The sequence below is a fragment of the Sinocyclocheilus anshuiensis genome, unplaced genomic scaffold (assembly GCF_001515605.1).
Source record: "Sinocyclocheilus anshuiensis isolate Anshui unplaced genomic scaffold, SAMN03320099.WGS_v1.1 scaffold1184, whole genome shotgun sequence".
Taxonomy (NCBI): domain Eukaryota; kingdom Metazoa; phylum Chordata; class Actinopteri; order Cypriniformes; family Cyprinidae; genus Sinocyclocheilus; species Sinocyclocheilus anshuiensis.
In genome coordinates, this window is record NW_015547647.1 from 1,017,628 (window position 1) to 1,040,557 (window position 22,930).

The 22,930-nt window shown below is 37.9% G+C and overlaps 1 protein-coding gene across 3 annotated transcripts in view; it reads right to left on the reverse strand.

Moving 5' to 3' along the window:
• Positions 1–259: 259 nt before the first annotated feature.
• Positions 260–22,930, reverse strand: part of LOC107701953 (rho GTPase-activating protein 24-like) — a 126,033-nt gene continuing 103,362 nt past the window's right edge. For 2 of the 3 annotated variants that reach the window (XM_016504118.1, XM_016504119.1), the window contains 7 exons: positions 17,194–17,316; positions 9,731–9,938; positions 7,771–7,903; positions 5,620–5,693; positions 3,504–3,625; positions 2,365–3,418; positions 260–1,251 (listed from right to left, as the gene is read on the reverse strand). In XM_016504118.1, coding sequence (XP_016359604.1) covers positions 1,008–1,251; positions 2,365–3,418; positions 3,504–3,625; positions 5,620–5,693; positions 7,771–7,903; positions 9,731–9,938; positions 17,194–17,316 — 1,958 coding nt within the window. In that variant the 3' untranslated portion in view covers positions 260–1,007. The remainder of the gene's footprint in view (positions 1,252–2,364; positions 3,419–3,503; positions 3,626–5,619; positions 5,694–7,770; positions 7,904–9,730; positions 9,939–17,193; positions 17,317–22,930) is intronic. The other variant, XM_016504120.1, reaches the window with a different exon arrangement.

Sequence of the window (22,930 nt, forward strand, 5' to 3'; positions counted from 1 at the left end):
GGTCATGTGGGGAACGCTGTGGCACTGCAAAAAAAATCAGATTCTCCATCAATATTTTGGTCTTTTTCCTTACTAAAAACACCTTAAATTTGAGTCATAATATGAAAAAAAAAAAAAAACTTTTAGAGAGTTTATATATATATTATACAGTATATATATATATTTACCCCATTGGACAATTTTTTTTTAATTGTGTTAAGCAAAACCCGCCCTAAACTGTTAGATTTATGCTTAAAAAATATTATTTTTAATACTGATGAATAAAATGTTTTATTTGCAGTGATAAATTATGCAAAAAAGCAACAGGGAAGACTGATATTGAAAAATTTGCCACATCTCATATCGTACCATACTGAAAAACAACATAGCAACTCATATGCTTTAAGTGCAAGGAAAAGCCTTGATATAAAATGTATACGTAACACATTGACAATTCTCAGTTTAAATATCAATACGTACATTAAACATTAATTTGCATTTATACAGACATTTGTTTTTCATTGTGGAATTTTACTTTATATACACGAGAGGATACATGACAGCTCAAGGACACATTTGGTTGGATCACAAGAAGAAATACGAGTGACATTCGTGCTTCTGTCATCCTTCAGGAGTTTCCCATCATCTAAAACTCAATGTTCATTCTTGTAATTAATTAATTCTGTCACATTCAACCACAATCATCAAGAGTTCCTCTTACCGTTCACTCTCAGGTTATAAGAGTCAGAATCACCTTCTTTTTGGTTTGACGATCATCTCACCTTAACATCCAAGCTGCATCGTCCCATCACCCCTTTTAATGATCCAACTGGTTCAATCCAACAACTGGTCCACGTTCAGTTCTGAAAATTTTGGCTCAATGGGCTTCGCTCAGCCGTGTCGGACCTTTACACCAAACGTGCAAAGATGCCATGAAGGTTGATTTAGTCACATTCTGTCTGAACACAAGCCTATACAATGTAACACGACTGGTCATTGAGAAATGTTAATGGTAGACTGTTAACGGCTCACTGGATCCAGATGGTGTTGGCTCTGTCGGGCCGTCGCGGGTCTGCGGTCAGGTCTCCGAAGGTGGAAAAGAACTGCTCCATCTCTTTCTGCAACATCTCGTTTCTCTTTTCTGCATCGTCCTTGGCTCGCTCTGCGTTTCTCAGCTTGATCTCCACCATGGTGTATTTCTTCTTCTCCTGGTCAAGCTCTTCGTGTAGATTCGCCATCACCGTCTCCAACTCTAGATTCCGAAGTTCCAGACTACAGGGAAGATGGGAAAAGGTGGGTAAATACACCTTTTAATACTGTGATAGTTGATGATATGAGACACTTAAAGGGTGATTTAGGTAAAAGTTAATTCTATTGTGGAGCACCAAAAAAATAAAAATAAATAAATATAAACTTCAAAAACAACAAACACTATAAATCTTGCAATATTTTATAAAGTCGTACGATCATTGTGAGGAACAGAAAAATTCAGACATTTAATCACTGAAAATCTTCTGGTCTGGTTTTTCATTTATTTAAAATAAGTAAATATTTTTATTTTATTAAAAGTATTTTTTCAGTTTAATAAAAATAAGTAATTTTTATTTTATTTTATTAAAAATAAGTATTTTTCCCGATTTTATTAAACATAACTAAATATTCTCTTCATTACATTAAAAATAAGTAAATATTTGTAATTGTATTAAAATAAGTAAAAAATATTTTGTTCATTTTATTAAAAAACAAATAAATAAATAATCAAATATATATTTATATGATTTTTTGTAATTACATTTATATAATTACATTTTTTATTTATTTAATTTTTTTATTTATTTTAACATTTATTTGTATTTTTAAATTTTAGGTGTTTCTATTCCATTGATTTTTTTTCTTTTCTTGTTTTAAACAAAAACCTCTTTACATTGCTAGGTTAATTATTTTATTGCTGATGAAGAAAATTGACGAAAAAATTTGTGAAAAATTACAATATTTGCAGCGATAAATTATCCAAAAAAAAAGCAACAGGGAAGACAGAACAATACTCAAATGTTTGCCACATCTCATATTTATACCATACTGAGTGTGTGTTCATGTAAATTATTTCTTTGTTTGTTTTTGTTTCATTTATTTATTTATTTTGTTGGTATTTCCCTCATTTTATTTCAGTTTTCTCCTTTCATTTCCCTATAAATTACATACAGTAAATGCAAACTGATTTGTTGTAGGAAGGAATGCGGGTAGCAAACAATCAGGGCGAAAACTGACATGAGATTTTCATTTGTTTTATTTTTTACTCATTTTTAATGTCACTAAAACGGTGAAAAAACATCATTAGTTTGTGTGCTCTGAAAAGTTTACTTTTTGGTTGAACATGACTCTTACCTCTTAATCCTGGCCTCGTATTCATTCTTCTGCTTGAGCATTTCCTGTTTGAGACTGGCCACCAGGCTATGCAGTGCACTGTGGTTGGTCGGTCCATTTGTGACGGCAAACGTTTCGCTGTTATCGCTGCTGCTGGTTCCTCTGCTTCCCGGGCCTCCTCCGTTACTGGTCCGCTGCTCCCTATCGTCCACCACCGGTCCGTTGTCCTCCTGTACTGGCCCATCCAACAAAGGATCCTCAAAGTTGTTGCCAAAGAAGTCCTGCTCTGGGCACGTGGTTGTGGAGGAGTGGCAAGAAGTCGAGTTTCCGGGTAGGGAGATCTCGCAAGATGAGGTGGACCATGTGGCGCTATCCACGCTCTGTTTGTCCTCACAGCTGCTGCTCAGACTGGGCTGCGTGGTCTGCTGTTGATGTATGTGGACGTTGTCGTACGTGGACAGGCGGTTCTGCTGGTGCTCGGCGTCTCGACTTTTAGCCTCGCGCATCGTGACGTGACCGTTGGGCACCCAGAGTCCATTCCGTCCATTTAGAGTCCCATTCGTCACGTCCGTGCTGGATACGCCCATCCGAACGATGCCATTCTGGATGCCCATTTTGGTGCCCGAGCCTTTTATCGCACCCGTCCGACGGGCATAAAGGGTTCCCATGTTTGGAAGAGCCTGACTTTTCTCCAGATTGGCGTCACCTGGGGATGACGATGACGAGCCGAACGATCCGTTGGTGACAATCCCGCTCCCTTTGCTAAACGCTGGGTTCTTTTTCACTGCTAGTGGCGGACTGCGGGCCACCTCGAAATGCTGTCCTGTAAAACCATTACGCAGACTGTCCAGAGGAGCCCGGCTGGGTGATTCGGGTGCGTCCCAAGTGCACTGTCGCACACCACTGGTGTTATTGTTCTCTTTGTTTTGTAGCTGGCCATTCGTAGGCCGTTTCTGCGTCTCATTATTGTTATTATTAACCAGTTCCAGGGTGCTAGTATGGTCCTCATCGGGTGGGAAAAGAACATCATGCTGACCAATCAGAACGGCCATCAGCTGCTGGACCAGTACTGTGCCTGCACACGACCAACAGATCACTCAAACACTGAAAATAATCATGATTCAGAGATTTCTGGAGTCAGAGATATGGACAAGACCTACCTTCCATTATAGTCACTGGGTCCTCAAACTTTGGCCTCAGAATATTTGGCCCAAAGACTGTAGCCAGGTTCTGTACACTCATTTTATTCACACCTGAGTAGGACTGAACTTCATCCAAAAATCTGGACAAGAAAGAAGGGTCTTAACCTTACAACTGAGATTTCTGAAACTGTATGTACAAAGTTGAATGTGTAGAGACAAAATTTAAATAGATAGAGAAAAAAATGTAATAGTAATTGAAAATCAAGTGGTGGGCCTATTTATTTATTTATTTATAAATGGTACTTGATCATTGCAAACAACTAAATTCACAACAAATGAATGAGAAGCATGAGACCTTTGCAAAAAACTTGTGTTGTCAAAAGTGTAAAATTAATATTATGCTATTAAAATAACACAAAAGTAATTTAACATAAGATCACAAGCAAGTTTTTTTCAAAGACAGCCACTTATTTCATTCCTGAATTCATCAGAATGAATCGACTGAGTGAATGACTCAGTGACTCACTTAAAGACAGTCACTTGTTTTGTTCCTTCCATCTAGTGTTGTAAAAAGACCCGGTATTTCGGTACCAAGACGGTACTAAAAAAATGAAAACGTTACGGTACCAGGTTTTCTTAAGTACCGGTGGTACCGAGTACCCGGTCAACCCGGTTCTTGATGCGCTATCCTCTTCCAGTGTTGCCAAGTCTGCAGTTTTCCCGCGGAATTGGGCCGCTTAACACTGTTGCTGCGGGTTGAAAAACGACCCCATTAACGTGATATTTAGCCCCTGGAATGCGAATTTTACCAGGGGAACCCCGCCAAAACATGCGTATTTTATCCACGGAACGCGATTTTTAACGGGGGACCTCCTCGAAGCGCGATTGGGCGGGTTTTGTTTTGAAAACCTGGCAACCTCTTCATAAAAGCAGTGGCGACCTCAAGAGGAGGAAACGCATCAAACTAACAAAACACCCCGATCAAGTTCAAGCAGGTACGTTCCAATTACATTTTTAATATTTAGAGCTTCTGTTATGAATATTATTCCATATTTTAATTTTAATTTCGGATTGAAATAAACATCGCCGTTAGCATATACATAGTTAATTGTTAGCATAAGCGCGGCTAACGTTAATATATTGCCTAACGCTAATATAATGAGCATTAGAATGAATTTTGTTCATTTTGCTCAAATTGATTTCTTTGTAAACTATTTAATGCTCCTGTAACTGTTATTACTGTAAAAAACAGGAGGCCATAATGGTATTTACTATTTTTACACACCAGAGGCTTTTAAATGAACTGTGTAACCAAAATATGCGTGTTAGAGAATGTACAAATGTATAGTTAACAGTGTTTATGTCATATCAGTCCGTCAGAAATTTATTTATTTATTTAGTTTTTTAAGTTAGTTAGTTGTAATTATTGGCTGAATATCTCTAGCAGGTTTTAAAAGCCCTTTAAAATTAAATATGAACACAGTTTGGATTAAATAAAAGTACAGTCAAATGTTATCTCCTGTATAGACTTTACTGTACAATGTTAGATCTAGTAACATCTTACAGTGAGTGAACAATATATTTTTAAAACATTCATTAATGTTTTTTAATACAAATACTTGATCATTCATGTTTGTTCATTGTTCATTAAATAATTTTAACAGACTGAACTTTGAAATTAACCCTAAGAAGAAGAATTGCCACTGAAATTTTGGTACTGTGACAACACTACTTCCATCAGTGATTTTCAATGAATTCATTGAGTGAACAGACTCAATGACTCACTCAAAGACAGTCACGTTTTTCATTCCCAAATGAATCAGTGTTTTTGAATGAATTGATTGAATGGATTGATTCAGGAACTCACTTACAGACAGTCACTTATTCCGTTCCTGAATGCATCAGTGTTTTTGAATGAATCAACTGAGTGAATTGACTCAGTGACTCACTCAAAGACAGTCACTTGCTTTGTTCCTGATTGCATCAGGGTTTTTGAATGAATCAATTGAGTGAATTGACTCAGTTACTCACTGTAACCTACAGAGTCACTGAAAAAATCCCACCACTAGTGCACAGAACTATTACATTTTGTGATAAGCCACAACTGAATGGAATAGAATACAAAATCACCTACTTGCATATGTATTTAAGCAGATTGTAGTTTACCGTAGGTAGACTTTCTACTTGCCTTCTTAATTCCTTCATTCCCTGCACAGAAAGAGATAAAAAAAATAAATTAAATACACATCTAGGATAAAAAGAAATACAAATGTATGCATTTGTTTAAACTGATTATAGTAATTCAGTTTTAAATGATCTGGACTAATATACATGATTAAAAGACGTATTGAATCAAAAGACAATTAAACCTGTCCCATTGCTTTTAAAAGTCTATTGAACTCTTCCTAATTGACTTTAAATATTCATATTGCAATTTATTTCGTTATTACTACGCTATTCGTCTAGGCATGGGTCAGTGAGTTTAACAAATGATGACGGTCTAGATTTAATGATGCGCTCTATTCCAGATCTGTTTTTATCATGGTCGATATGTCTTTTCCCTGCAGGCTCTCTCTGATGAAAATGACTTTGCTGCACCACATGAGAAAGCTATTTCTCAAAAACAAATGGATCTAGTAAAGCCTCCTGCTTCATTTGACATGGTACCACGATTCTTTGCATGTACCGCACTCGAGGGACTCTCAAAGGTACGAATCTTGTTCAAAACCTCGGGGCAGTAAATTAAATTCAGTGTAGCAAGACACAGTCTTGCACTTTGATTCTATCCTGAAACCATTCAAAAGCCGCTGGCTGGACGCACCGGTCTTTCACACGAGGTAAAAGTTTAACTTGAAAGTCAGAATGAGGCTGTTTCCGTTCCTCAGGGTCAACCCGTTCTTCCTCAGGCTCAGCGAAAGTAAGGAACTGATGTACGTGAGATGAAAGACGACTGCAGTAGAATAATGAGATGAGTCATATGCCATTCTCTCAGCCTTCTGGTGGGAACCGAACTCAAACAAAAAGTAAGAAATAGCAAGAGGAGGGGAGCCAAAAAGTTCAACAATATTTTGAGTCTACAGTGAGGCTCATTATATAAAAAAAACAACATACTTGACTTTTATTCAGTCTGTTAACTTTAGGAATGGTGTAGCTTAGTTAAAGATCTGGATGTTAAAACAAGTGCTGTAAAATACTAAATGACAAACAATAACAGAACCAGAGCTACAGTCCCTTAGTTCAGGACTAATTTGCCTCATTTTATTTTAGTATCCCTCTTTAAACAGTGAACTTTATGTAAACTTGAGAAACTTATTTCATCTGTTCATCAGGATTGAATTTGAAAGAAAGAAATACTTTATATATTCAGCAAGGGCACATTCAATTGATCAAAAGTGACAATATTATAATGTTACAAAAATATTTCTTCTTCAAATAAATGCTGTACCTTTGAACTTTCTATTAACCAAAGTATCCTGAAAAAATAATAATTTTTTGCACAAAAATATTAAGCAGCTCAACTGTTTTCAACATTGATATTAAAGAAAATAGATATTTTAAATTGTAATAATATTTCACAATATTACTGTTTTTACTGCATTTTGGATTTAATAAATGCATGCTTGATGAGCATAAGAATCTTCTTTCACCACCATTAAAAAAACATTACCCACCCCAAACATCTGAATTGTAGTATATGTACTGTATATGTGACCCTGGACCACAAAACCAGTCTCAAGTCGCTGGGGTATATTTGTAGCAATAGCCACAAATACATTGTATGGGTCAAAATTATCGATTTGTCTTTTATGCCAAAAATCATTAGTATATTAAGTAAAGATCATGTTCCATGAAGATATTTTGTAAATTTCCTTCCGTAAATATAACGAAACTTAATTTTTGATTAGTAATATGCATTGCTAAGAACTTAATTTCATCAACTTTAAAGGCGATTTTCTCAGTATTTTAATTTTTTTGCACCCTCAGATTCCAGATTTTCAAAGAGTTGTATCTCGGCCAAATATTGTCCTATCCTAACAAACCATACATCAATGGAAAGCTTATTTATTATTCAGCTTTAAGATGATGTATAAATCTCAATTTCAAAAAATTGACCCTTATGACTGGTTTTGTGGCCCAGGGTCACATATGGTAACTTCCATTATTAATGACACAAACATCTGAAGAAAACTACTGCACCCTTGAGTAATAAGACATGCTACCGCCACAAAGTATATAGAACAGGACTGTATGCTTGCAATGTGATGGTCAACAAGAGACAACTCACTGCATCCAGGTCTTTACTGAGGAGTTTGGTGCAGGCCAGAAACTCTTCGTATTTACAGAACGGGATGACCGGCTCAGGCAGCTCTCTTAAATACAGCTTCAACAATGATGCCACGGTGTGAACGTCTGTGTTACTGCAGAGAAGGATGGAAAGAATAGACATATTAATATAAAAAAAATCATAAATGCCTCAAAGAATGAAAAGCTAGAAGCATAAAGTGTGTAAAAGCAGTGTAGGACCCTTTAAATGACAGATTGTGGGCATCCCTGTGTCAGTATCCCAGTGGATCTAATGATGAGTAACAGAAAGCTTGTACTACATCAAAGAAAGCACTAGCACGTCACTGATCAGTCCGGTAACGGCCCCATAGAGGACCTGGGCTTGTGACAATCCCGTAACAAGCTGGATTTATTGACACTTCCCGGGTGGGCTGGACATGAAGAGCAGGCATGTGTATAGTGTAACCGTCAAATGCATATGCTGTGTATTGACCCTTTATAATTATCACCTTGCTTCAGACACCAGTAAGTTCTAAATATGAACAGTGTTAAATATGCAGTATGCTTTCCCTGTCGTGTCTCTCCCCGACAACGTGATCGTGGAGCCCTGACAGCCATCGCTAAAATCACAGACTGTAAATAAACTGGGAAGCATCTGCTGCTGTTATCTGCAGCGTTTGGTATTATGGAAGTGCAGAGAGCTTTTTCAGAGAGAGAAAGTGTCCAGCATCTACATTTGTAATGTGAAGGGACATTAGCTTAAAATGAACATTCTTTCACTTTCAGGCGAATTATGGATAATATCTACTAAATCTTAAATGGGTCATTTGGGAAACTCCACAGAGAGAAGCATGAATTTGGAAAAACATCTGATAAAGGGAGAAAAAGACAAAATAAAAACACCTGGAGGTGTTAAAAAGGAAGAATTTGTCTTGCTAATATATAAATGTGAATTTTCGGGTGAAGATTCCAAGTTTAAATTCTGCTTCATTGTAATGTCAGACATCTGAGAAGAAAGCAAATCTATTTTAAAAATGGCACACTTATGGGTTTTAATATAAAGCGAAAGTATGTCGAGCAAGCTTCATAGGCTCTAAACAAAGGTGTCAACAGCATCTTTTTGCCTTGATTTGTCACTGGAGCCAAAGTAAACTTGGATTTAATGAGGACACATTTCGGGCATGATATGGTACTTCTATGCTAGATGTCATTTACATTTATGCATTTAGTAGAAGAGTTTATCTAAAGCAACTTACACTGCATTCAAGTTATACACTACCATTCAAAGATTGTAGTCTGTAAGATTTTTAATATGTGGCCTTAATATTCTGTGTAAACTGTGATTGATTTCTTTTCAGGAATATTTGATGAATATAAAGTTCAAAAGAACAGCATTTATTTGAAACAGAAATCTTTTGTAACATTTCTAAGCATCTGCCACATATGATCAATTTATGCATCCTTGACCCTAAACTTCTGAATTGTAGTGTATCAGTTCATATACATTCCCTTGCAATCAAACCCATGACCTTAGTGTTGCTAGCGTCACACTTTACTGTTTGAGCTACAGGAATCTCCGGCATTTTGGTTAACAGCTTCATCAGAAAGACCTTGATGGTTAAAATGAGATCAGCAACAAACCAGCACATGGAAAGATCTAAGATGTTTTTTTTTCAGCAGGGGAATGAAAGATTGCAGCATTCCGTGCATTTTAGCTCCCAGCCCACCTATTTACAACCAAATCCTCATTCAAATCCTCCATGACTATTGTATTTATATTTCTCAATGTGAATGTTCCTGAGACAAAGAAACACACTGGAGAGAGACGATAAGGAAGGCAAGAGAGATAATACAGAAAATCTGGACTAATGTGAATGAGATTATTTAGAAGATTTAAAGTCTTGCAGAATCCTTTCATATTCATAACAGAGACTGTAAGTGCATTTAGCAAGTGCAAGTACCAATCAAAAGACGGCTTCTCTCCACAGTCGAAAGCATCCTGAAGCTCTTTGACGAGGTTGGCTTGTCCGGGCAAACGGAAGAGCCCTTCTTCTCGTAAACCCCAGTGGCGGATGAAGTCCACACACTGCTCCACCAGCATGGGCGCCATCTTGTTGCCATAACGACGTTCATATCGAACCGTCTCTTCCAACTTCTGACCAAAGATTCCTGAAACACAAACCATAGTTTATAAGGATCAGATACGCTAAGATTTAAGAACAATCTGATGGTTCTACACAATAACTTTGAGACACCCCTGCTGAGAAACTGAAATCTTTTGATTTATTTTAATTTAATTTTACTTGTTAATGGTACAAAATTATAATTATTAATCTTATTATTGCATTAAATTGACGGACCTAAATTACATGTGAATATTTTTGGTGTTTATTGTTACCTTTTATATTTTATTTAATATTTTAGGTAGGCTATTGTTATGGAAAGTAAGAAGTCTTGAGCTATCTAACAAACCTTTTAGAGCCTTAAAAAATTGTTTTAACTCAAGTGGAAAGTCCATGTTGAAAAACAATTGCTTCCTCTATTCCTATACGTAGACAACAGTGAGGAGGAGAGCTGCTAAAGAAGCCTGATTTAAGCTATTCTTTCACGTCACGCTCTCTGAGAAGAAAATCGCACACTTCCTCTCCTGCCCTGTTCTTTTGTCTGCATCAGTCGGGCTGAAAACAAGCGTGATTCACATGTGGCATGCATATGAGCAGGGATTAGGCCAGACTTCCTGGAAGCTTTGGATCGGTGGCGCTTTCCGGGTCTCTGGACACAGACATGTGGTATGAGATGGTACAAATTCAACTAAGCCTAGAATACAGGAAGGGTTTTGCCGCCCTTTCCTGCCTAAGCTGATGGAGAGGAAAAAGAGGTTGGACAGATAAGAGAAACAATATTTCACATTTTCTTTGATTATTCACATTCAAAAGAAAGTCTGACTCACCATGTTTGAAGCTGACGCAACTTTTAATTTTACGGAAGAGACTTCTGTGCATGAAACTGTAGTAAAATAAGGGATGCAAGAAGGTGCATCCAAACTGTCTGCCTCTGAGCATCTTCAAAAATAAATCCAAAGTTGCCTACAATCACACTGCTGCCGGAAAATCATCCAAAATGTTCTTGGCTAGTGATTTTAAAGTTTCCTCTAATCAAAATCTTGGGGAAAAGCTTTGGGAACTTTGAGAAGATCCATAGCTGGATCACAACTGGACCTCAAAATAATGAAAGAAAAAGGACTTGACTTTTCTATATACATCCCTTTCTGGATGAATAAACAGAAATTTCCTATGATGCATTTCTGTTATAAATGGTGACCACACAGGTGTGAGACGATGATCTGGCAAAAAAAAAAAAATCAATGTAGACATTCACTTGGCTTCAATTCTTTAATGATTTATGCAGAAGCTCTTGCATGAGTTTCTTGTTTCCCATGGAAAGAGTTTGTGAGGAAAACTTGTGTTTCCAGCCAAATGTAATCTTCTGATGGTTTTCCTCTCCCTTCAGTGAGTTCACCTGGTTTACAATGTGGTTTCTCAAGCCTGGATCTCCTGTAAGTACACTGTTTGAGAATTCTCAGGATATCACATTTGGATTGAATTGTTTCTCTCTCCCTGAGTGCAATGGCAGCCAATTAACAACACTGGACACACACACTCTTCAACTTCATGCCGTCTTCAAGCTGTCCAGGGCTTTTCTGCTGACCTCACGTATTCACACAGTGCTCTTTGTGCTGCTGCACAGCTCTTATTCTACAACATATCAAATGTGAGGAGCTGGCAGACCGGCTCTACCTGCGAACTATCTTCTCCTCTCATTACAGTCTTGCACCTTTTAGGCCTTCCTGTCTCATCTCAGAGAGGTTGAGGTTGTCTCTTAATTTTTTGATGGTCTTTTCTCAATTCTTCTTATCCCTTGTTACAGTCTTGCATCCTTTGAACTCTTCTCATGCTGTTTCTTTGGTCTTCTCTCCTCTGATCCTCTCTCTTCGTCTCATCTTGTCTCCTTTTCGTCCACAGATTCATCAGATTGCCCTGAAGCCATTCCCTGTATATTCACTGTCTTCTACTCCTGTATGTCTGGAAGCAGAGTCCTTTCCCTCCTTTAAGGAGGTTTGGATACAAAGGGGAGGAGACGAACTGAACCATCCATGCAAAGCTCAGACCTGACCTATACTTCATAGCAGAGACTACGACAGGGCCAAAATAGCCCCTCCCCTCCGTCCCCTAAGGTTATTGCTAAAAAGCTGCTAAGCTCTTAGCTGTGTAATCGTCTGTTGTGGCTGTTCCCAGCCTTCTGCCCTCATTCCTGCTGTTCACACCGCCGTGTTTTTGTGGACATTTGAACGGCTGCGCTCGGTACAAAAAGCTCCACAAAAGCTGTGGGCGAATCACTCTCAGTCTAGAAGGTCTTCCAGTTCATTGGCGGAAAAGATTAAATGCAGAGAGATTGTTTTAATCTTCTTGAAAAAAGAATAAAAACATGAATTTTGAATAAATTCTTTGTCTAAACCTTCAGGCCAAAATTAACAACTCAAACAATGACACGAGTACAGTAAATGTGCATTTAAATGAGCTCTAGAATTTTAACAAAGATTAGACATGTCAACAGTAGCAAATTATGACTTCATTAAAGGGCCTGTATTAGATTCTCACAGTCAGATGCCACATAGGGACCACAAACTGTAAAACACAAAACTGTGACTACAAGTCACTTCTTTAACCTGAGAAGCTCTAATCTTGATTGCCCGGGTTTATGCAATTTGCGAGAGTTAGGGTATACTGGTTTTCATCTTCTGCTTTGCTTATAATCAGTACTTTATACTTTAGGAAGGACAACAATTGAGATTACAAAATCTATGCATATTAAAACGTTTGGCTACATGATAATGAATAATAGTGTTATTTTAGTGTATTACACTAAACTAGTCTATTATAGTATTTATTAATTGAGTTTTTAAATTTTGAGTTATGAAATTTTATTTTTCCTTTTAATTTTAAGTAATTTTGTATGTTTATGTATTTTGTAATTTTTAAGTAATTTTGTTATGTGCTTTTGTCATATTTATTAGTTTTTGTTGTTTATATATTTAGATATAAATTGAATTTATTTTCATTTCAGTTTTAGTAATTGTAGTGCTTCAACAAACAAATTTTATTGAAGTCGCCAAGGCAACATTTCTAATTTTCATTCAAGATTAAGATAAAAATGTTAATCTAATATTTGTCATTTATTTTATTTCAGCTTAATTTCAATTACCAAAAAAAAGTTCTGCTTCATATATTAAAAAAATTAACATTTATTATTAAATATCCAATATTCTGTTTTTTTTTTCTGATGCAATTCCTGATGCTGAATGTCACATCTATATTGGACAAGGTGATATTTGGCATTATTTTTTAAAAAAGCTTGCATTATTGGTCCCACAGGTCACAAGTGAGTTGATAAGAGTTCCTTGTTTAGACAAGGTGAACTTTTTGACGAATATGTGATCTCTCTTGGATCACACTGGAAGTATCAGCTTCAGACAGTCAATACTCCATTAACTACAAAGACGACACTTATATGTCATTGCTGAAAGCTGATAAAGTCTTTGATAGAAGTGTGATCACACTGCAAAATAACAAGTCAAAATCTAATTACGTCTTAAAGTGATTATAAACAACGCCTGCGACCTAATGAATTATCAACCTCGCGCAGCTGCACACACATGCTCAAATCAATTCTGAGACGGAGTTGTCGAAGGTCAAGGAAAAGAGTCTGGAACACACATGAACTGCAACTGGGTGGTCGTGAAACACCACAGAACCCCTACAGTGGGATATTGTACACTGTTTGGTTCAATGACCTTTGACCTATGGGGTAAATCAGCTGACTGTGGTAGGGAATGTCACTTTCACAACTACAAATGTGAACAAAAGATACATTACTGAGGAATCTCAATTATTTTGGCTGAACATATGCAAACAATGAGATATGAGTGGCTTTGTGCACAGAAATACCACACATGGTTGAAACAAATTGTCCATTTGTCAAAATTCAATGAACTAATTGAGTTCACAGAGAAATGTTTAAAGGTTAAGACGGTGTAAGACCGAGATTACAAACCAAGCAAAACAAAAATGCTGACCCTGGATATTACAAATGACTATGTAAAGTAACTTTTGAGTAATTAAACCTTTGGTTTATGAAACTGTGTGTTTACAAGAACAAAATACTTCAAGACAAGCCAAACCCAGCAGACAGAGTTGATGCAACATCATGTAGGACAAGTTGTAAAATCTACAACATGCCTCTCCAAGTTTAATGTCAGTCTGTATCACATGGCTTGGTGCCCTCAAAACTGAGGCTGGACTACATGTGCTTCTTACTGTGAATGGTTGATTTCTGTCCACACTGAGTGGGATCATATTTTCATCATTGAGTATTTAAATATATGAATACATGCAACCTGCTCCATCATTTTGAGTCTCTAATAATATGTTTGTTTCTACTTCAAACCATCGCTAAAATATAATCATTTAAATGCTGGCTGTCAAAACCCTTGTCATCCTTGCTTCTCAACCCTTGATAAAGTGGACCCTAAAACAAGTTCAAAAAAGTTTTAGACAAGAAAGAATTAGACAGTTTAGAAACTACTACTTTAAAAATAGGTTAAATAAATAAATATACAGCTATATATCAGTTTTCCTAATATATTGTAATGATTTTATATGATTTAAAGGGGTCATATGATGTTGCTAAAAAGAACATTATTTTGTGTATTTGGTGTAATGAAATGTGTTTATGCGGTTTAAGGTTAAAAAAACACATTATTTTCCACATACTGTATATTATTGTTTCTCATCTATGCCCCGCCTTTCTGAAACGCGTCGATTTTTACAAAGCTCATCGGTCTGAAAAGCGAGGTGTGCTCTGATTGGTCAGCTATCCAGTGCGTTGTGATTGGCCGAATACCTCAAGCGTGTGACGGAAATGTTAAGCCCCTTACCATACTGTGATGCCCTGTCCGGCCGGAGCGATGAGCCAAAAATATTAAAAGCCATTATAAACGAGGCATTTGTTGCATCCAGTGGGGACATGATTACGGATTATAATGACTTATACTGTCTTTTTACGCGTTGCATATCGCGCCGCGTAAACATAAATCCATGTCTGCATCTCTGCTGTTCTACCTTGCCGGTATTTGACCTTGTATTGTCTGACCATTCTAATAAAAGCTGCAAATGGATCCACACGCTTCTGACTCGTCACAACAGAAGACTTCGCCACACAGCGATCCAGCAGCGGTCGTGCAACTATCTTCAGAGCTAGCGGCACAGGCTTCACAGCTCGCTATGCACCAACACCAGCTCAACCGGCTTACGACTTTAACCGAGGAGCTGGTCAAAGCACTGCAAGGGCTCAACCTAGCGTCACCCGCAGCCGCCTCTCAACAGCCGCCCACTCACAGTAACCCTCCACCATCTCAGACACCCCCAATCAGTCCACGACTCGCTTTCCCCGAAAAATTTGATGGTGAACCTGCCAGATGCAAGGGCTTCCTACTCCAGTGCTCGCTATTTGTTAGCCAGCAGCCCTCGCTATACTCCACAGACCCTAGCCGCATTGCATTCGTTTGCTCATTACTCACTGGGAAGGCACTGGAGTGGGTCACCGCTGTCTGGAGGATGGATGGTTCGTCATTTCCCACCTTCAATGCATTCCTGTAACATTTTCGCGATGTTTTCGAACATCCGGCCGAGGGGATGAGTGCGGGCGATCAACTCTTAACTCTCTCGCAGGGGAGAAAGACAGCTGCCGAGTACGCTCTGTCCTTTCGAACCCTCGCGGCTCAGACTACATGGGTCAAGGACACGCTTAAGCTCTTGTTTCGGAGGGGATTGAATTTAGAGCTTCAATCAGAGCTGGCCTGCCGGGATGAGGGAAAGAGTTTGAGTGAGTTCATTGAACTCGCTATCCAGATTGACAATCTGATCCGCTCTCGACGCTCCACTCGAGCCATGCCCCGTTACATGCCTGAGACCACAACCGCAGCCGAACCCATGCAGTTAGGATTCACTCACCTCACTTCCGAGGAACGCGAACGCCGCATGCAGAACCAACTTTGCCTCTATTGCGGTGAGGCTGGACACATGAAGATCTCCTGCCCGGTCCGTCCGTCTTCCAGTTCTCGATCGGTGAGTGTCAATACCCATAGTGCAACTTCTGCATCAAGCATTAAATTACCGGCCAAAATATTTAGTCAAGACAAGATAATTACCACTACTGCTCTGTTGGATTCCGGAGCAGCCGGGAACTTTGTGTCATATGAATTCGCTGTACAACATAAACTGAAACTAACCCCCTGTAACTCTCCCTTGGCAGTGGAGGCACTAGATGGCCACCCTCTCGGAGAGGGAAAGGTTCTCCGCATCACTGAAGAAGTCAAATTGCAAATAGGAACCCTGCACTCGGAATGCATCCGATTCTATGTCAAACTTTGTGTCATATGAATTCGCTGCATAACATAAACTGAAACTAACCCCCTGTAACTTTCCCTTGGCAGTGGAGGCGCTAGATGGCCACCCTCTCGGAGAGGGAAAGGTTCTCCGCATCACTGAAGAAGTCAAATTGCAAATAGGAACCCTGCACTCGGAATGCATCTCAGCCAGGAGGGGGTAGCAATGGACGAGAGGAAGGTTAAAGCAGTTCTGGACTGGCCACAACCTCAAACAGTCAAGGAATTACAATGCTTCCTCAGTTTTGCAAATTTCTACAGGCGATTTATCAGGGACTTCAGCACAGTCGCCGCCCCTCTGACAACCATGACCAAACGTCACGCCGCCAGAGTGATTTGGTCACCAGAGTCACGGCAGGCATTCCACGAACTAAAGACTCGGTTCACTTCTGCACCCATCCTTCGACACCCCGACTGCCCGGCAAACCTCACCTATGTCCCTGAAGCCCTTCAACCACGACTGCTAACCCAAGTACACGTAATGCTCAGTTCGGGTCATCCTGGAATCACTGCCACAGAGAATTTACTCAGGAGTATATGAACATAAAGGAAGATATAGAAAAAATACTATGGAAGTCAATGGGGACCATCTTATAACATCATCATTTCAGTTCAGCAGAAGAAAGAAATTCATACAGGTTTGGAACTTTCATTTTTGGGTGAACTATCCATTTAATCTTTTACTTGCCCTAATATTTTAAAGTTGTAATGGGAATCGCTGCTGGATAATATAGAGCTGTTAATATTGCAAGCAGAGGTTCAAATATTATTAGTCTCCTTTAACTAGTCAGTGTGCAGTACTTATACAGTAATATAATACATAGCAAAGTTAAGGCTGTGTAAGTATGGCAAAGTTAAACTGTGACCAGTCTGTTTATAACTATTAACCAATGCTGACTTATTCGGGTTGCAGAAGCTCACCTCCTCCAAACGGAGCCCATATCACCCTGCGGATGCTCTTTACCCAATCCTCCATGTCATTCTGTGTGCTGGCCATAAGTAGATAAGTCTCATGGTTGGATGTCATTCGCTCCCTGTCGCCCCCTAAAGAGAGAACATTGAAATAATGGTCAGATGTTAGTTGGGTTAATATGTTAACATTTTTTTTTTTAAATACCACTCAAAAACAATAACATTTGACATGAAATATCAAAATATAATATCAAAAGTCATCATTTATATACACAGTTTCTATTGTGAGGACCAGCTAAATGAAAATATCTTAAGCTTTCTTTACTTTTAGTCTGCGAAACTTTCCTTTACAACAGCAATGACAATTAGGGTTATTTGCTCGCTCATAGAAATTTCAACAAACCACTTGTCAACAACCAATTAGGTCTCGGTCATTAAAGGTGAGTGCCAGAACATGCCTTTGTGTACTAAACCACAATGACACTTCTGAGATCTGTCATTAACCCTTGACTCAAAGCCATTATTTACAAATGTACAGGTGTGTTGACATCTGTGAAGGGTGCTGTGCCTGAGACATCACATGTTTAGTGTGCTGGGGAATGAAGTGTCTGTCTTGATTGTGAGAACAGCATGCATGGGCCATTTGAGCTGGCTTATGAAATTAAAATGACCACTTTAATGGTAGAAAGTGTTAAATAAAGGCTTTTCACCTTAAGTTTTTTAAGCAAGTTTTTCACAATTGTAATAAATAAACTATTAAAAATATATGTTAAATATAAAAAAAAAAAAATGTCAGCATTACAATAATGATTATGAGATTTTTTTGCATTATAGCAATGCAAACTTTGATGAAAACTATGCCAAAAAAAAAAACGAATGACCTAAAAATAGTCTTATTTATGTAAAATATAACTTATCAATTTAGATTGATTTTAAATATTTTATCAAATTAAAATGAAAAACATTTACATCATTTTTTATAAAACATTTTTTTTAAATTACCTTTTTTTTTGGCAGGTTTGAGATTCACCCACTAGACTAGAGCATAAAATGTCATTCAGACAACTTAAGCTCTGATACCATCAGGCCTCTTTGCATTTTAACTGAAACACACACATTCACATTCAAAAAGCAAGAGAAAATCTGATCAATACCAGATACATCAATACCCCTCATCCATATGGAGAGAGATGATTATCAGTCTTTAAAAGCATGTCCGACATGTCCGATGCTTACGCTGAGGCAGAGTTTTAAGAGTTAATGGAGATATGATTAGTGTGAAAGACTAAATTATTCATTGTATTCATTTGTGTAGTTCTCTGGGGACTCTGCGCTGTCTTGATCATCGATTTTCATCTGCAACAAGATCAGTTTGGCGGCCATTAAAAATGTATTTATGGACTGTCGAGAAGCAAAGCAGATGGAAATCGTTGAAGGAACAACAACGGCAGCGGTGATTCCATCGACTTCTCTACGGCACCCCTCGAAACGGAGCGATTGATCATTCGGAAAAAGCTTTCGTGCACAAACGAGAGTGTTGTGGCCTTTTTTGTCATGGAGACTTGGAGCTACAGCTTACTTGCTTGTCAAATTTGCATTAGTTTAATTTATGACAAACGACTGTCTGCCTTCAGTTGGGTAGCCAAACAAGGTGTTACATTTACAAACTCTGCCCTGTATTACATATTCTAGGATTAAAAGTTTGCATACTGGAGCAAAAAACATTTAAGCAAACATAAGGTTTTTAGAAAGAAATCCTCCAATAAAAGAGAAAAGCAAGCATTGTGAGCCCATATTTTGACTTTTTGTAGTAATTTAAAATATAGTCAAGGTTTCATGCAGCAAAATTGGCTTATTGCTGTCTCAAATGGTCTGTAGAATTAAATAGGCCTTTTGATACTGTACCTTTAAAAGTTATTACACATGTAAATGGCCTTTGTTATGATACAGTTGGTCATCATGTCACCTATTAAGATGCATTTTCTTGAACTAAAACAACAAATAAAACCATTCAAAGAACATCTGAAAAGTCAACACAACCCATCTCATTACATTTCGGAAACTTGCACTAGTGTTTCGGCATCCACACCTGTTTTACAAATGGAAATGAAGGAGACAAAAGCTGGAATGCTGAGCTGCAGCCCACTGCCTGAGGCTGGAGATGAATGGGGGGTAAGATAACTGAAGTGTCATGGCATATGCACCAACCCGTTCACATAGGAATGCATGCGTGCAACAAAGGGTAGACTCGACAGGGGTCCGGCTTGATCACAGTTTACAGACCATCTGCTGCGGTCTCATCTTCCTACCGCTTGAGCACATAAAACAACACATGCACACTCACAGAAGAGGCCTGAACAGACTGTATGATGACCAAGAGGAAGCTAAATGAATCATAAATGAGTCTATCTAGCAGTAAACAATGTCTGCTTACCAATTAACACAGCACCTGTTTCAGAGAGAGAGAGAGAGAGAATGGATGAAAGTGCTAGCCAGCTCAGTGCACGGCTGCTCGAAATGAAAGAACAGATGCTGATAGCCACGGGGAGAGATCTGAAATGACATTTCACACTTCACGTGAAATCATTTGGTTCATTAAAACCCTCGGACATTAAAAAAGTCCATTTCTAAAATTCAATAGCAAGAGAGCATTATTTTAAACCTGAGTTTTAACTCCAATTGGCATTACAGGTACAATACATGTTAATACTGTATATATATATTAAAAATAAGGCATTTTAATGTTTTCACTTGAAAGAATGTGAAATGTTTTTACAATTTAAAATAACTATTTTCTATGTGAATGTGTTTTAAAATGTAATTTATTCCTGTGATGCAAAGCTGAAATTTTAGCATCATTATTCCAGTCTTCAGTGTCACATCATCCTTCAGAAATCATTCTATTATGCTGATTTGCTGCTCACAAAACATTTATTATTATTTGTAATGTTGAAAACAGTTGTGCTGCTTAATAGTTTGGTCTTATCGGGATCTTTGATAATTAGGAAGTTCAAAAGAACAGCATTTATTTAAAATAGAAATCTTACCAACATTATAACTGCCTTTTGATCAATTTAATGCATCCTTGCTGAATAAAATATTAATTTCTTAAAGAAAAATCTTACCCCAATCTTTTGAATGGTAGTATAAATCTAAAAAAAAATAAAAAATTACTTTTGGCTAAATGCTTTTATTCACCCACCTGTATTAAAACTCATGGCGTTATAAAATAATGACATTTAAACAGTAATGTACTATAGTTCATAATCAGAAGACTTACATTATACTTTCAGATTTGTTTAAACTACTTTTATCATGCTTTTGTTGACATTTTTGGAGTTCAACAACATCCATCCCCATTCACGTTCACTGTATGGATTAAAATGGATTGAAATGGTAAACAAGTGAAAAAAAGTACAGGTTTCACCACCACAAACCTCAAAATAAGCAGTTCTGCAACAACAAAATGAACAGTTCTGCCTTTAGTTTGGTTCAAAGGGCTGGATGCCATTCACAAAATAAGACTCTCTAATCTAGAATAGCGCCTCACATGGAACCAAAGTACCAAGCAATGGCATGAAAACAAATGCTAGTCTAACTATCCCACATTTCCCTCAAAACAATGTCAGCCTTGCTTCTAATGCCCCATGATTTTCTTTTCAATCATTTTACCCAATAAAACAGCACTAACCAGCACTCTAGTTCACTCCAGAGACCCCTGACCCCACTCTTACTACCCACAGATACTCTAATAGATTACCTTCCTCTCTAAATGAACTTAACGATCTATGACCCATACACTCTCCCCTCCCCTCCATCACCTGGCTGTACATTAACGTTAATGTGGCTCTTTAAGCTAGACTTTTCCCATGAGTATACATAGAGGTGACCCATTTATGCTATTCTATTATCAGCAACCTTTTCACAAATATAAACAGAAGCTTTGAAGTTCTGAGCTCACCGTCCATCTTTTGGCTTCTCTCTACCTCGCAGCGGGTGAGTGACGAGCTCTCAAGGGTTCATTATGAACCAGCCTTCCACAAGCCTGCTGCCATTGATCCCGGTGCCAGACCAGTTCACATACTCAGGAGACTAACGAGAGCCCTTTGTGCCCGCTGAGCGTTCAACAATCACCCATCTTCATGACCAGGGCACGGCTGAGCCAGTTAGCAAACCATAATGTGCCAAGCACGATGTCGTCGCTGACAGATCTACTCCAGCGATCTTCAATAAATAAGGCTAATATGCAAATGGGTGAGCTAATTACATTTAAAATAACATCACTACATTGCGCTGCCAAATATTGCATCATGCGTGCTTTTTGGTGTGCATGTTTTTCCAGACCCACTGCTTATGCCCTTATGTAGATTATGTGTTATACTTGCAAAACAGTATAACAATTTTTAAGGATTTATAAGTTCATTTTGCCCTATATTGCACCAACTAATATGCATGTATGACCTATATGTTTATTGGCACCATTAAAGGAATAGTTCACCCAAAAATGAAAATTTGCTGAAAATGTACACACCCTCAGGGCATTCAATATGTAGATGAGTTTGTTTCTTCATCGGAACAGATTTGGAGAAATTGCAGTACATCACTTGCTCACCAATGGATCATCTGCTGTGAATGGGTACCGTCAGAATGAGAGTCCAAACAGCTGATAAAAACATCACAATAATCCACAAGTAATCCACACCACTCCAGTCCATCAATTGTCTTGTGAGGTGAAAAGCATGTTAGTAAGAAACAAATCCATCATTAAGGCGTTATAACTTTAAAACATTGTTTCTGGCCAAAGTATGAATCTATAATCCATAATAAAGCTTCGTACAGTGAAAAAGCCCATCCCCTGTTGTCCTCTCACATCAAAATCCACCAAGATATTTGTTTAGAACTTTTTAGGACTATTTTCGCTCATAAATGGTTCTTGATCTGTGCATATTCTGATGATCTGACTTTTTCACTGGAGAAAGCAATATTATGTATAGATTTACTCATATTGTAGCAACAGTTTGAAGATAAAATCATCTTGATGAATTTGTTTCTTACAAACACTCAGCTTTATTCTTTACAAGATGTTAATTGATGGACTGGAGTGGTGTGGATTACTTGCGAATTATTGTGATGTTTTTATCAGCTGTTTGGACTCTCATTCTGACGGCACCCATTCATTGCAAAATATCCATTGGTGAGCAAGTGATGTAATGATACATTTCAACAAATCTACAGTGGGTACGGAAAGTATTCAGACCCCCTTCAATTTTTCACTCTTTGTTATATTGCAGCCATTTGCTAAAATCATTTAAGTTATTTTTTTTTCCTCATTAATGTACACACAACACCCCATATTGACAGAAAAACACAGAATCGTTGACATTTTTGCAGATTTATTAAAAAAGAAAAACTGAAATATCACATGGTCCTAAGTATTCAGACCCTTTGCTCAGTTGAAGGGGGTCTGAATACTTTCCGTACCCACTGTATTCCAATGAAACAAATTCATCTGCATCTTGGATGGCCTGAAGGTGAGTACATTTTCAGCAAATTATAATTTTTGGGAGAACCATTCCTTTAACTAGGAATTCATATACAGACATAACACTACGTAAACATATACCACATAAAGCAGTATATTTCTATATAGAGAGCTGTCTGACAGTGTGTTTAACTACTGGAGAGAAGGTTTACGTAGTGTAATGTATAGCCCTAGCAAGAAACATCAGTGCATGGTGTGTGTGTG